This window comes from Empidonax traillii, unplaced genomic scaffold, assembly GCF_003031625.1.
Source record: "Empidonax traillii isolate 1590-97213 ecotype Southwest subspecies unplaced genomic scaffold, ASM303162v1 scaffold170:size2694500, whole genome shotgun sequence".
NCBI lineage: Eukaryota > Metazoa > Chordata > Aves > Passeriformes > Tyrannidae > Empidonax > Empidonax traillii.
The window spans coordinates 291,056-304,993 of NW_020955363.1; the positions used below are offsets into that span (position 1 = coordinate 291,056).

The 13,938-nt window shown below is 41.1% G+C and overlaps 1 protein-coding gene across 1 annotated transcript in view; it reads left to right on the top strand.

The window, feature by feature from the left end:
• Window positions 1-5,708: 5,708 nt before the first annotated feature.
• The window catches only part of INPP4B (inositol polyphosphate-4-phosphatase type II B), a 336,440-nt gene continuing 328,210 nt past the window's right edge, over window positions 5,709-13,938 (top strand). The window contains exons 1-2 of the mRNA XM_027885672.1: window positions 5,709-5,822; window positions 6,234-6,338. Coding sequence (XP_027741473.1) covers window positions 6,269-6,338 — 70 coding nt within the window. The 5' untranslated portion in view covers window positions 5,709-5,822; window positions 6,234-6,268. The remainder of the gene's footprint in view (window positions 5,823-6,233; window positions 6,339-13,938) is intronic.

The window sequence follows — 13,938 nt, forward strand, 5'->3', positions numbered from 1 at the left end:
TTTTATTGCTTTCATATGGTTCTTGTAATAAATATTCATCCTAATTTTTACCAGTGGAGTAGTGAAAAATAAGAATAGAGTTGTATGGTTGCTGAAATTATTTATATATGAATATGTATATATATATTATATATCTTCCCACTCAAAATCATTATTAATTTATTACCTTAGATAGAAGGCAGCTGCAACTATAAATAGAAACCCTATTTGAATGGCTTTATTCCTTTTTAAAAAGCACCTAACATAAAATGACCAGTCAAGGACATCTATAGAAACACATTGTTTCTCCAATGGAAACAAAAACATCCAATGCAATTATAATAAAATATAATTACTTTAAAGTAATAACTATCATAATTACTATAATAATTATGTTATTATATAATTACCAAAACTAGTGACATAACAAAATTATTCTAGAAGACTAGGCAGCAATATTTTTTCTGATTGACCATCCTGCTTTGTGTCCACAGGATTCAGGACTAGTTTCAGGTATAAAACAGAAAGAGCTCTGCTCATATTTAATGCCAGGGAGGTTTCCCTGCTGTGCAGCACAGCCCCATCCTGTTGTCCCTGCCTATGGTACAGATATTGTGCCGTAGGTGAGCTGAGGCACCTTCATGCCTGAAGAGGGCTGCCTATGGTGGGACCCTTCTCAATAGAAGTCCTGCATTTTTCAATGCAGGAGCCCAAAGTGGCTGGAACAGTTCGGAGTCTGCAGGCTATTTTTAGACACTTCAGTAAGAAAGAGATACATAAAGTTCCAGCCATGGCGCACAGCAGGGATCCCAGATTTAACTGGCCAGATGTTTTGACAGATGTGATAGATTGCAATTAAAGCCTGGTTCTCTTAAATATGCACAACTTCAGGAATCAGAGACAAGGAATGAGCTTTGCCCATGGGTGAAACCTTGTGCACAGTTAGGCAGGCACCTTCCCAGGGCTTCTCTGCTGCTTGCGGCGGGTTTTGACCTCCCGCCCTGACCACACACTCACAAGGAACTGCCCGGTTTTGCAAACACTGTTAAAAACAAAGCCCTGTACTGACCTCCCACCTAAGGTTTACTGCTGATCAGTTGTTTTCTGCACTAAACCTAAGGGTAAAAGAATCAAGGCTGGGATATGTACGCTGTCCAGGTGTGTCCAATGCTGTCATTTTAGTGGACACAGCTGTGGAGAAGGAGCCTCTCAGTTTCTCAGTCCTTCTCTTGCAATCCCTTTGGTCATAAGCCTTTGAGCTGCCCTTGGTGCAAACAGTTTCAGGTTGTAGAACAAGGTCTGCAAGTAAGAAGCATTACTATAAGAGGGGTATTCCATGACATTGTACAAAAAATTTGTTACAGAATCCAAAAACTTCTTGCTAGGCAGAATCCTGGTTTACTGCGTAGGAATGAGAGAAGAGAGGAGTGTTGCAAACCACTGTCAGGGAAGGGGTTTTGATTTTCACTGCTTTTGGCCGGCATGCCGTGCATATTTGACATGTGATCAGTCCCATTTGACATGACACTCTTCTTCAGATAAATATGTCTTTTCCTACAAAGGAAAGGGTTTGGTACCTTCAGACATTCAAGTTTTTAGTCCTTTATAGAAGGCATGAGAGAATTCACAGCTTCAAGCAATAGCCTAAGGGTCTACAGTAAGGGTCTAGTAGATACTAAGATGTGTGCCCCTTGCCTTAAGCCACTTTTTCTTACATGAAAATGAAAACAGGATTACTATTGTGTGGTCTCATAATTTAATTTTTTTAAATATGCTGTGCATTTTCCAGTCTCCGTAATATTCAGGGCCCAGAAAATTAGCTGTTTTATGCTCAGGTAATCACTTTTGTGGTAGAGGTGGATCTAAAAAAGGGCTTATATGTGAATCAAACAAAATTACACTCTCTTTTTCTTGCATGCTGGTCAAATTTGACTGCATTTGCACTTAGTTGCTGATGACATTGTCAGAACAGGCAAGACAAACCCTGTGGCTCCTGACTTGCTAGAAAACAACATTAAGCACTGCTGTGCTGTGCTGGCTCTCTTACAGTCACTGAACTCCAGTGAGGGGAAAACCACTCACCACTCACTGTAGAGAAGTGCAGAACCCACCTGCAAGGTGGTCATCCCATTTGTTGGTCCTTTGCATCTCAAAAGCTCAAGCCTTGAAAGTATACTCTTTTTTTAATTTCTTACAAACTGAGCCCAGTACAAGAAAAGCACCTGCTTGTTTGGCAAGCATGCCAGCTGTGCAGGTATCTGGCACTAACATACATGTCACAACTTGTTAAACCATTTGGCTGCTTAATACATAAAGAAAATCCCCTAAGGAAAACATCTTTGTTTTTACCTGTGATTTGAATTACCATTGAGCTCACTCCTATTGTCTTTTCCTTCTTTGTTGAGGAGAAACTCATGTTTAATTCTCACTTAATTTGATGGGCTTTTGATCTGTTTAATGAATCTGAATAAAGAATAAAGGACTCCTAAAATCTGTAACCACTTTTGGAAACAAGTTCCGTGTAGATGTCAGAACAGACCCATAAGTACAGTACTTTGTTTCAGATTTTGGACACCAGTGAGTTTTCTTACTTTGTAAAAGTAAGGGTTAGAGCATCTGAAGTAAAATGGTGCAAGGAAGCAATGGTGTTCCTTAAAACCCCCTGTACAACTATTGCCTTAGCAAACTTTCCAATTAACCTACGATCCACAGCTCCACGATGAAGTGATCACTCAAAGATGTTGCAGCTGTCCCTGAGGACTCTAAAGTGTCTAAAGTGCTAGATGCATTTATCACAGAGTCTGCTTTCCACTGTGCCAGATACAGTTGTAAGTTCATTCTTCATCTACATTAATGGCTGGTTTAACTAAAATGCACACTCAGGCTGAGTGGTCTCTAGAAAATCTGACAATGAGGGAAGTCAGCCTCCGTGACATGGAGTGCAAATGCACACATTGCAGCTGCTTTCATCCAGAAACAGCTCAGGCAGAGATTAATATATAAGTGAGGAAGAAGACAAGTGTCAGACAGTCAATAGTTTCGGTCACCTGCCTGTACCCCAATCCAAAAGCACTCACACACTTGGCTGCTGTTTTAAAAGGATTTTGGTGTATCATTAAGCGATCCTCGTGTGACCTAGCAGCACAAATCAGCTTTTGTTTGAAGGAAACAGTCTGCTGGGCTTCTCTTCAGCATTTTCGTACTCCAGAAACTGCAACAAAGGTGGGTAAACCCCCATATTTGTGTCTTAAGTTCTAGGTTTGCTCTTAAAGGCAGCATGTAATGGATGATGCACGGTACAAGAAAACGGGACGTTCCAGTTGGTCACTGCTGGGTCACAAAGATAACTGTTATCCTAACTGGAAATATATTTTGTATTCACTTTTTTTTTTAGGAGAGATGAGATTATATCAGCTTTTCAATAAGAAATTTGAGGAGCATTTTTCTCAGATCGGTGAGCTACATATTCAGTAACACAAATAATTTTACGTTGTTCCCTTTCTGAAAATAAATTCTACACCTCAGGCATATATGTTTTTATGTGTTTAGCCTCATGCAGTGCTTCTGGATTCAAGAACCTAGAAACTGCAGAAAATGATGAAGCCAGCTATCCACGATGTCATTCAATGGAAGCATCAAAGTTTTGAAGATTACCTTGATTTGAATATCACACATTTCTGCAGCAAAATGTAACCTATCTGGTTATTTTTAAACTATTGAAGCTACTAGAGAGCATCTGCTAAAGGTCTTTTTAAAGTAATTTTTGTATTATATTTACAAATATTAAAAAAAACTTGTTATTTTGTTGTTAGCACACACAGGACTCAAGGAAGTCATATCCACTGTGAATTTGTATTGGGGGAATTTTAAATATTAAAGATATAGCTTTTGAAAAATAATTTAGTTGAGTGATTCTGTGACACTAAAGGCATGAGTTTTGAAAACTTAAAGACAAAATAGCAGTGTGGTGATGCATCCTTAATAGTCGCCAAAAAGACCAGCAAATTTGAATCACTTTTTGCCTTCTTGAAATTCAGCATCTTTTTGTCAATGAAGTTACCAGGAGAAACTTAAGCAAATGTCTTGAGATGCACTGAGTAGTTTAAAATCCATGAGGTTTCCTCAAGACAAAATTACTTCCTTACTTCACTGGAGAGTTTACAAGAAGGTAGGAGTTGAATGTCAAAACTCATAGGATATTACGGAGAACAGACAGACTTTTGTTAAGTGAGAAAAAATAAGATTGTCTTTTGTGTTTTGAATTGGATGACATAGTAGAAGTGACTTTAAACTAAAAGTTGTGAACACATATGGACATCACAGGGGTGTGGACAAGGTACTGAGACCATTGTAGCTCTGATTAGTGTCTGTTCCATTAGTTCTCCCATAATACTTTGTCATTTAGTTTTAACGGCATGGAGGGAGGAGAATCCAAGGTGAGATGATGTCTTCTCTAAGCATACAAACTAATGCTGGTTTTCAATTATAATTGGTTGATTTTAACATAGACTTTAGAAGGTGTAAATTTAGTGGGATATTTTCCTAATTGTCATGTTCTTTGAAAGTGTCTCTTTCTCTGTCCCCTGTCCTCTGTGTAGATTCTGCAGTGTCTAGTAATGCATGAACACATTTCACTCAGTTCAGGGTCTGAGTAGGGTTTCCTTTCCACTTGACTGTCTCTATTAACAAAATTTGGCAGAAATCAAATCCTTTTAGGGATTCCTTATTCATATTAGATTAAATGCGGCCAGAATATGAAAACAGCTCTGAAGAAATGGAATGGAAATACGCATGGAGGTACATATACACAGCTTGAGTTCTTCTCTTTGTATCAAGTGCTTAAATTTCACTTCCCAAAACCCCGGATGCAGCAAAGGATCTCTGGCTTAAAGGTGTCAGGCCTAACAAAGAGGAATCAGGAACTGTTTCAGATTCATTCCTATTTTGAAGCAAAAAAAAAAGATAGTCCAGGGTATTTTGAATCTTGGGCTTCATTCAACTCCCTTATCAGAGACTCTCCAATAGTTTCTGCCACCTCTGAACGGGAAATAAATCTGATTCCATTACTTGTGATTACTTGTGATCCATTACATCTGATCCTGTGCTGGGAAAAACTGAAACCCAGGAAGCAGTGACACTTTACATTAGCAGAGAATCTTAATTTTTCTCCTTCAGCTACAAGGAAAGAGGTAGAAAACCCCATAGGAAAAAAAGGGAAAGTGAAGCCATCCATTTGTGATGCTGGTCACATGACTGGGAGAAGGGCTACTGGAGAGGCTGGGAAGTCAGTGATTTCAGAAGCCTTGCTCAGCTCTCTCCATACGCCAGCAGCAAGTGTAGCGGTACTTTGGGCTAATTTGGACTACTGCTTTTTTCTTTTTTTTTCCTTTGAAATGTTTCTTCCAGTCTGTAGTCCTTGCTCCCATGGAGGCTCTTGCTGCAGGAGACTGTTTCTCACACCACCCTGCCTGCAGAGTGCTCCAGCAGCAACCCCTTGCCCCTGCCCCTGCCCCTGCATACAGGTTGCTCCCTGCAGCACTGCAGCACGAGTGCTGGCAGATCCAGGAGAAACCCACCCTGACAGCCCCTCTCAAGCATGAACTGCAATAACTCTTACCCTTGAAAGTCAGCATGACTCCCATAATTTATTCATCCCAAGATGTATTCATCCATCCATTATTTATATGCATTTGTTTTACTACTATCATTACAATTTCATAAACAGAAGCATAGAGAAAGAGATGGGAAGTTAAAGACAGAGGTAGCTGCTGGACAAAGACCCTGGGCTTGCTTCTCCCTGGCTGCTGGCTGCCTCCAGGTTTTGTGTGAAGGCATAACACAGAGTAAGCAAAACTTTTACCCTCTCCATTTCCTTCAGTATGTTGGCAGAAATCCTTTCTTCCACCTGTGTTCTTCTCCATAGTCATTTATATTCTGTTAATGTGATGAGGACACTGAAGTGGCAGTCAACGGTGCCATGTGCAAAAGCCTAGAGGAAGGCAGGGCTGGATAGGGAAAGGATGTTGGTGCTGCAGGTCCACTGTCTTCCCTCCTTAGTGCATTCTGTTCAGGTTTCTGTGAGCAGGACGAATGAACTGGCTTAAGGTCTACTTGTAGATTTAGATTTACTATTTCCAGCCACAGGGTGGCGTGGGGATTACAAGGGAAATGGAAAAATTGTGTTGAAAGGATCATTGATTGTGGGTGGCAAATCCTCTGCAGAATGTCACCTCGCTGGCATCCTTCCTCCGCAGGCTCCACTCCCTGGGCTGGGGACAGATGATTCAGAATGATTGGTTTCCTGTGGCTTGGCCACGGCAGCCTCTGTCCCCACGTGCTCATCCCTAATCAGCTGCAAGGTAAGAAGTGTTGGCTTAAACCACCTTCATGATTACGGTGTGGAGACAAGAGTTCAAATATCAGGTACATTAAGGCACAGGATTGAAGGCCACTGTGTTTCCCATTAGGGAACCTGAGCTGTCCTGTGGCACAGGGCTTTTTGCAACGTGTTATTGACTTTATAAAAGCCGTAGCAGTTTTGCTCTGAGTACTGCTCTCTAAACCTCCTTCTTTCAAGCAGTATACAGCTCTATTGTAAATCAATGTCCAAAACTACTTCAGCAAGACTACTTTAATCTGGGGGAACCATTTTGTAGAAAAGGGACATTTCTTTAAAAAAAAAAAAAAAAGGCATACAGAATTTCCTAGGGAATCATTTTAAACCTTTTCAATCACCAAGATATTCACTTCATACTGTAAACCCACAGATTTGTTATTCGATTTAAAGAAAAAATAGAAAGGAAAAAAGAAAATAAAAAGATTGATACTTCGCTTATATATAGAAGAAAGAATAAATTGCCATGAAATTAGATGGTGGCATATAAACCTTTTATGTAAATCAGGAGAAGAGGTTAAGTAGTTGTCAAAAAGCCTTTATCACGAAAAGCGGACTGTTTCAGATTATTTATGTTCTGGATTTTTATAAGGACAACTTATCTGTAGCTTTGTGTAAAAAAACAACTGTAGGTTTTGAAAAACATGAAACCAACAAAATTAAATCAAGGTCTTAGAGATGAAAATTTAATTGGGGAAAAAAGCACTAAATAATACATGTCAATGTCATGGATATTTGAACATTTGTTGCACAATATATGGTACATAAGGTTGTTTTTTACAACAGAAGAAGGTTATATTCTTGGAGTTTTCTCTGAGCATAAGCCCAGGTGAGAAGAACAGCTGTGAGATGCAGGAGCAGAAGTTGGCATGCCCTGTTCTCTCCTCAGTAACTGTAGAAAGTGGGTTTTGCTGATTGTCCTTGCTAGGCATGAATGAACACACAGGCTCCAGGTCCAGCAGATCTGGGGCATTGTCTGAGTATTTAAATGTGTAACCGACCAAGAAAATGACTTTTTAGACACTATTCTCTTATGTGGGTACCCTTGATAATATATTTTCACTTAGATTTTAAGGGATCCCTGGCTAGCTCTGGCTGCAGTAATTACCTTATTTCTCCATTATTTTCAAACAAAAGTACTAGTAGTATCTCCTAAGTTGAGGCAAAAGCTATGGCCAAGAATGTACTATCAGACCGCAAGACTAGCAAGTGGCAACAGTTTCTTTACTTCTGGACGTGGAGGATGCAGAGGAAATGTACATATTTGCCATTTGGTTTAGAAATGCTATCCCAAAATAACCTTCTCTCTCTGGGTATTATCCATGTATTGGAACTATATGATATTTTTAAAGCACTTGCATCACATAATTTTTCATTGATACAGTGTAAATTTGGGTCAGTTTCACTCACATGTACATCATAACACAGAATGCAGTGACTTTAAATATTTATAGTATTGTGCTGTGTGATATCTTAATGCTATCCCTGCATTTACATTTCATTTAGCTCTTATCCTGCCCTCAGGGAAATCTCTTTTGCCCAAGAATGCACACTCTCTGTAACAAATAGGATCACAAAATCTCAAAAAAGAATTGAAGAGTAGTAATATTTATAGAAGAAAATGTATCTGTGGGTTCACCATTACCACAAATATTGACCTAGAGAAGCATTTTTGCATCCAATTGAAACACTTATTAAGTAAGCACTTGGACTCTGCATATGGTAACAAAACTTTTAAAGGATAATAAACAGAATATTGCATAATGGTATCCATTAAAACTCTCTATACATTGAAGGTGTCTGATGTGTCCATAACAATATCTCAAGGCATTTGAGCCCCTGTGGTTTAGATCCCCATTAGGAGTCCTCTGATCATCGCCTGTGTGGGAAGGCTCGAGCAGTTAAGGGATTCTGGACAATTTTATAACACTTCAGAATTCAGTTCAGAAGGTGAATGGTAGTTTACCAGTGATCTAGGAAAGAGAAACCAAAAGAAACTCTAGGGAAATAAGTTTCTGATAGACTAGCAGTTGAAAATGATGGGGCCTTTGTACAAAGTTCAACAGAAACTCCAAGCCACGTGACTTGCAAGAAACCAAGGGTGGAAGAACAGTCCTTTGGCCAAGGCACTGATCGGAGAGCAAGCCCAGGTGCATGTCTCTGCTCTGCTGCAGACTCTGCCTTTGCATCTGCTACCTCTGCACTGTGCTTGGTTTTCTGTGTGCAGAGACTGACAGCATCTGCACTGCACCCTGCTTGGGCCCTGCCTGCTGCAGAGAAGTGCCCAGGTCAGTGAAGGCTCAGCCCTGTGGAACTGTGACACAACGGTAACGCTGCACAAGGTGGCAGAAGCACATCTCAAGCAAAATGTTTCTGAATTTGGCACATCTTTGCAGTAGTGAGCCATAGTTTCACTGCACAATATGAGTGCTCAGAAGTTTTTCAGACGAAGATTCTTTCACTGGAATATATCAATCTTATCACATTCTTGGAAGTGCTTCAGGAAAACATTTCACTGGGGAAGAGCCAAAAGGATTTCCTTCAAATTTATCACTTACTCTTTTGCATCCTTAAGGAGAAATCTGAGGCTTATCAGCTCTAAGTATTTTATAATATATAGGTTCATGAAAAATTGGGAGTTTTTTGACATTTTGTCTTGACTTGTAATTAAAACAAATGCAAAAAAACTATGCTTTTCCTCTCCAACATATGTCCTACTTTTCAACCCACATTACTGCACAGTGTCCACCGAGATCACCATTTTAATAAAAATGCCTTCAAAGCATTAATTCCACTATTATTAATTCAAAAAGCCTCTCAGAATTTCAGTATTCATAAAAGAAAAATCTTCTTTTGCTCTCCAATATATAAAAGTAATCCTTCTAATACGGCAGTACTGAATCAACAGGAGCCAAAAGCTACAGATATAATTACTGGGCATCACTGGCTCAGGAGTTATAAAAACCTTGATTCTGAATAAACAAGTCAGACTTCTATTAATAAAGTATAACAATTACTTCTTGCAGCAAACAAACCCTGTATCTTCTTATGGTAAAGAAATGCATCTTTATGAAAAGATTAAATAATCTGATTATGTAACGGCATATTTGTGGCCTAAAAATGTCCAACCAGAACCAGTCCTGCTATCACTAATCTTTACACTGAATTCTAATCAGGTTATGATAATGAGAGAAGGAGAAGAGAGCTGTCCCTCAATGCAATTTGAGAGACAGGGCTTGCTGCCTTTCCTCTAGGCAAAGTAAATTTCAGAAATTTTATGCACAGCTCCACCACTGTCTGTCTGAGACAAAGATGTGTTTTCAAAAGTGCTCATCAGCTGCCTGATTTCAGTAGACTCCGCAGACTCAGCTCTTTCAGTGGGAACTGAGCTGGGCCACTAACAAGAGATTTTGAAATCCTTCCCTCTTCTGCTGTCCATGGACCAAATTACTCCTTTCCATGGCAGAATGAAAAAAGAAACTCTTACAGGAAGGAAATCTCCAGATTGCTCCTTTGCATTGATTTTTATTGCTTTCCAAACTGTCACATGCGGGAAAAGAGTTTATATCCTTAACCTAAAAACCAAATGACTCAAGTTGTGTTTTCACACAAAAGCAGTGGGGGAGGCTGGGGAGCAGCACAGCCCAAAAGGGGAGCATGTTGAAGGCTCTGCATCACCCTGGGGATCCTTGTTCAAGTGCCTGGTTCCATAGCTGGCCTTGGAACCCTCTAAGATAGGGTTTTCTGTCTTCCTAGGAGCACCACAGGAGAGATAAAGGCCTTTTGATCTTACTGATTTCTCTGGTCCTCTTTGTTTTTAAGCAGCTTTCTTTTTCCAAATGCATTCCTGACTTACTTTCACAAAGCCTACCACTGATTATTGAGAAGATAGCAAGATAATTGTGGGAAGAGCTTGCCTTGAGGTGGTGCATAGAGCAATAGATTTCCATGTCTGCACACTGTTACTCATTTGTTTGAGGGGCATGGGCAGATTCTCTGTAAATCCTTAGATTTCTGTCAGGAGAATTCAAAGGAATACCATTTACCTATTTCTCAGAGAGAAAGCCGTTTTCTTAATTATGGAGATATCTGTCACTGAGAAATTAAAAAGAAAGGAAATAAAGCCAGTTAAAAACAAGAGTAGTTATTTCCAGGATCTCTTTGGTCTGGGAATTTATAAACATTGTGTCAGTGCAGGCACAGAAGAAATACTTGTTGTAGCACAAACGTAGGCATCTCTGAATCAGGAGACTGTAGACATCAGAGTAGAGTCGGATTTGCAGCACATGCTGATTTGTGCAGTGGAACAGAGAACAGTGGAATAGGCAGGGCCAGATTCAAATGAATGAGACTGTGCATCAGGACTACACAACACAAAGCATCAGGAGTGAATAAGTACATCTTAAACTGAAGCTGCTTTCCTTTCAGATTGAATGAACCTGAACTACCAATAATCGTACAAAGCAATAAAAATTATAATCTGGGAAAAACATACAAAAGGAGCTCAGCCTCTGTGACATAGAGGCAAGAATTAATTTCATTCTTCTTCTACCAAATCAAGTGGCTAAGATCCCCTTTAATGGTGTTGAATTCAGTTCAATGTGATCAATAGACACCTGATATGACAGGATATTCAAATCCTAATCCTGTAGGCATATCTGAATAACCTACCATTACAGCAGAGGAGACTTATATAAGAAATAGGCAATAAAAGAGTAGTAATTCAAACATAGCCATTCCATTGTATCCATAATGGGAAAAGTTAAAGCCTTCCAGATTAGATTTGAGAAACTAGTGACTAGTGAGGAGCTATAAGAGAGATGTTGAAGAAATATAGCACCCTGGTGAGGAGGGCAGTCCCTCCTGTAAGGAGAAGCCATGTCTCACAAGCCTCTTAGGGTTGTCTAAACATTCAGTTTAGGGTGATTGAGTTGATGAAGTTCACCTGGATTTCCAGGATTTGGGGTTCTGTATAAAGTCTCTTAATGAAATCTTGCAACAATGGCATGAGGGGAACGATCATTGCATCGATAGAAAAATGTTAATTGATCATAATTAGAGGATAGAAGTATCTGAAAGGAGGCTGTCAAGAGGATGGAGCCAGACTCTTCTCAGGGGTGCCAGGTGATGGGACAGAAGGCAACAGGCAAAAACTGATGCACAGGAAGTTCCACCTGAATATGAGGACAAACTTCTTCACTATGCACTGGAACAGATTGCCCAGAGAGGTTGTGGAGTCTCACTTACTGGAGATATTCAGGAACCATCTGGACACAATCCTGTGCAAAGTGCTCTGGGATGACCCTGCTTGAGCAGGGAGGTGGGACCAGATGATCCACTGTGGACCCTTCCAACCTGACCCATTCTGTGATTCTGTGATGGGAGTAAGTAAATAACTCAGCAGTGGAGAGACACAGTGGAAAGTTCTGCAAGATCAGTGCTAGACTCTATGCTGTGCAATATATTCATAAACAATCTGGGCAAGGTGATGAGCAGTGATATGGAAAACTTTGCAGATAACACTAAATGATGTGAAAGAGTAAAAAAGTCCAGTTAAGAAATATTGGCAAAAGACCCCATGATCTTAATAATAACACAATGGCAACTGAAATTTATTGTAACTTAAGCATGAAAAGGAAAAATACCCCTAAGTTTACATAAACTCGGAATTTACTAGTGGTACTACAGAATAAGATTTAGAGTTTGCAATAGTTGTAGTGGGTTTCTGCGGCTGTGTTTTGGTAGTGGGGGGGGAGCTACTGGGGTGGCTTCTGTTAGAAGCTGCCAGAAGCTTCCCTGGTCCCGCAGAGCCAATGCCAACCGGCTACAGGATGGATTTGCTGCTGCTGGCCAAGGCAGTTAGGAGCAATAGTAACACCTCTGTGGTAACATATTTAAGAACAGGCGATTGTTGCGCAGAAGAAATTCCAGCCAGGGAAGAGCAGAGTGAGAACATGGGAACAACAATGCAGACACCAGGGTCAGTGCAGAAGCAGGGGCAGGAGGTGCTCCAGGCCCTGCAGCCCCTGGTGCAGATCATGGTGGGGCAGCTGTGCCCCTGCAGCCCATGGGGGACCATCGGGTGCAGAGACCCCCCTGCAGCCCATGGAGGAGCCCATGCTGGAGCAGGGGGATGCATGAAGGAGGCTGTGACACTGTGGAAGGCCCAGGATGGAGTGGGGTCCTGACGGAGACCTGTGGCCTGTGGAGAGGGAAGCCCACGCTGGAGCAGGTTTTTCCCGGGTAGCCCCATGGGGGACCCCCGTTGGCACAGCTCATCTGTGAAGGACTGCACCCCATGGAGGAGTGACCCAAGGGACAGCAGATTGGGAAGAACTGCTGCCCAAAGGATGGACTCACGCTGGAGAGGTTCATCAAGGACTGTCTCCCATGGAGGGACCCCACGGGAGCAGGGGAAGGACTCCCCTCTCTGAGCAGCAGCAGAAACAACAACTGACTGCAACGCCCATTCCCCATCCCCCTGCAGTGCTGGGAGGGGGGAGGGAGAACACGGAAGGAAAGAGGGGTGGGGGAAGGTGCTTTTAAGACTGATTTATTTCTCACTCTTTGGCTCTTATCCTGTTAGTACTAGAGTACTATCCCCACTTTGATTCTGTTTTGCCCATGAAGGTAATCAGTAAGTGACCTCTCCAAGATCTTATCTCTACTCATGAATCCTTAGCTGTTTTTTTTTCTTTTCTCTCTCCTCTGTCCTGTTGCAGAGGAAAGAGTGATAGAGCAGCTTTACTGGGTACCAGGGTCAACCAATTACAACAGTTTTATGAAAATTTCTGATCAGTGCCCAGATGCAGTCGAAAAAAAGTTAATCTAGCATTAGAAAGTTGAGAAAAAGAGCAGAGAATACAATAGAGAACCATTTCCCAAATTCAAACTCAAAATAAAAAAGATGGTAACAGACCTGAGTAACTCCTTGCCACAAGATGATGTGTATCTGATTATTTATAGGCATTTGGGTGAAGATGGTATAAACTTCTGTAAGGAAAGTCCATGAAGGAATGCTCAGTGCCCAGAAACCAACTGTGTTTCAGGAATTCCCTGAGCTCCTATGGGTTGAATGGTGGGAGAGTCTCAGAGGAGGACCATGTATGTTCATCCTATTCCTCAGGCATCTGCATTTGACCACAAGTGGAAACAGAATACCAGGTTCTCTGGATCTTTTATATATTCCAGTATGGCTTGTTTATGTTCTTCTGTAACATTTTATCAGTACTTAAAGGGGACTCACAAAAAAGAAAGAGGATGACTTTTTACATGGGCAGATAGTGTCAGGACAAGGGGGACTAGTTTTAAAGGAAGAGAGGTTTAGATTAGGTGTTAGGGAGACATTATTTACCGTGAGGGTGGTGAAGCACAGGAACAGGTTGCCCAGAAAAGCAGAGGATGCCCCATCTCTGGAAGTGTTCAAGGTCAGGTTGGATGGAGCTCTGAGCAACCTGGTCTAGTGAAAGATGTCCCTGTCCATGGGACACCCAGGGGTGTTGGAACCAGGTGATCTTTAAGGTCCCCTTCCAACCCAAACCATTCTAAGATTCTATGATGATCAG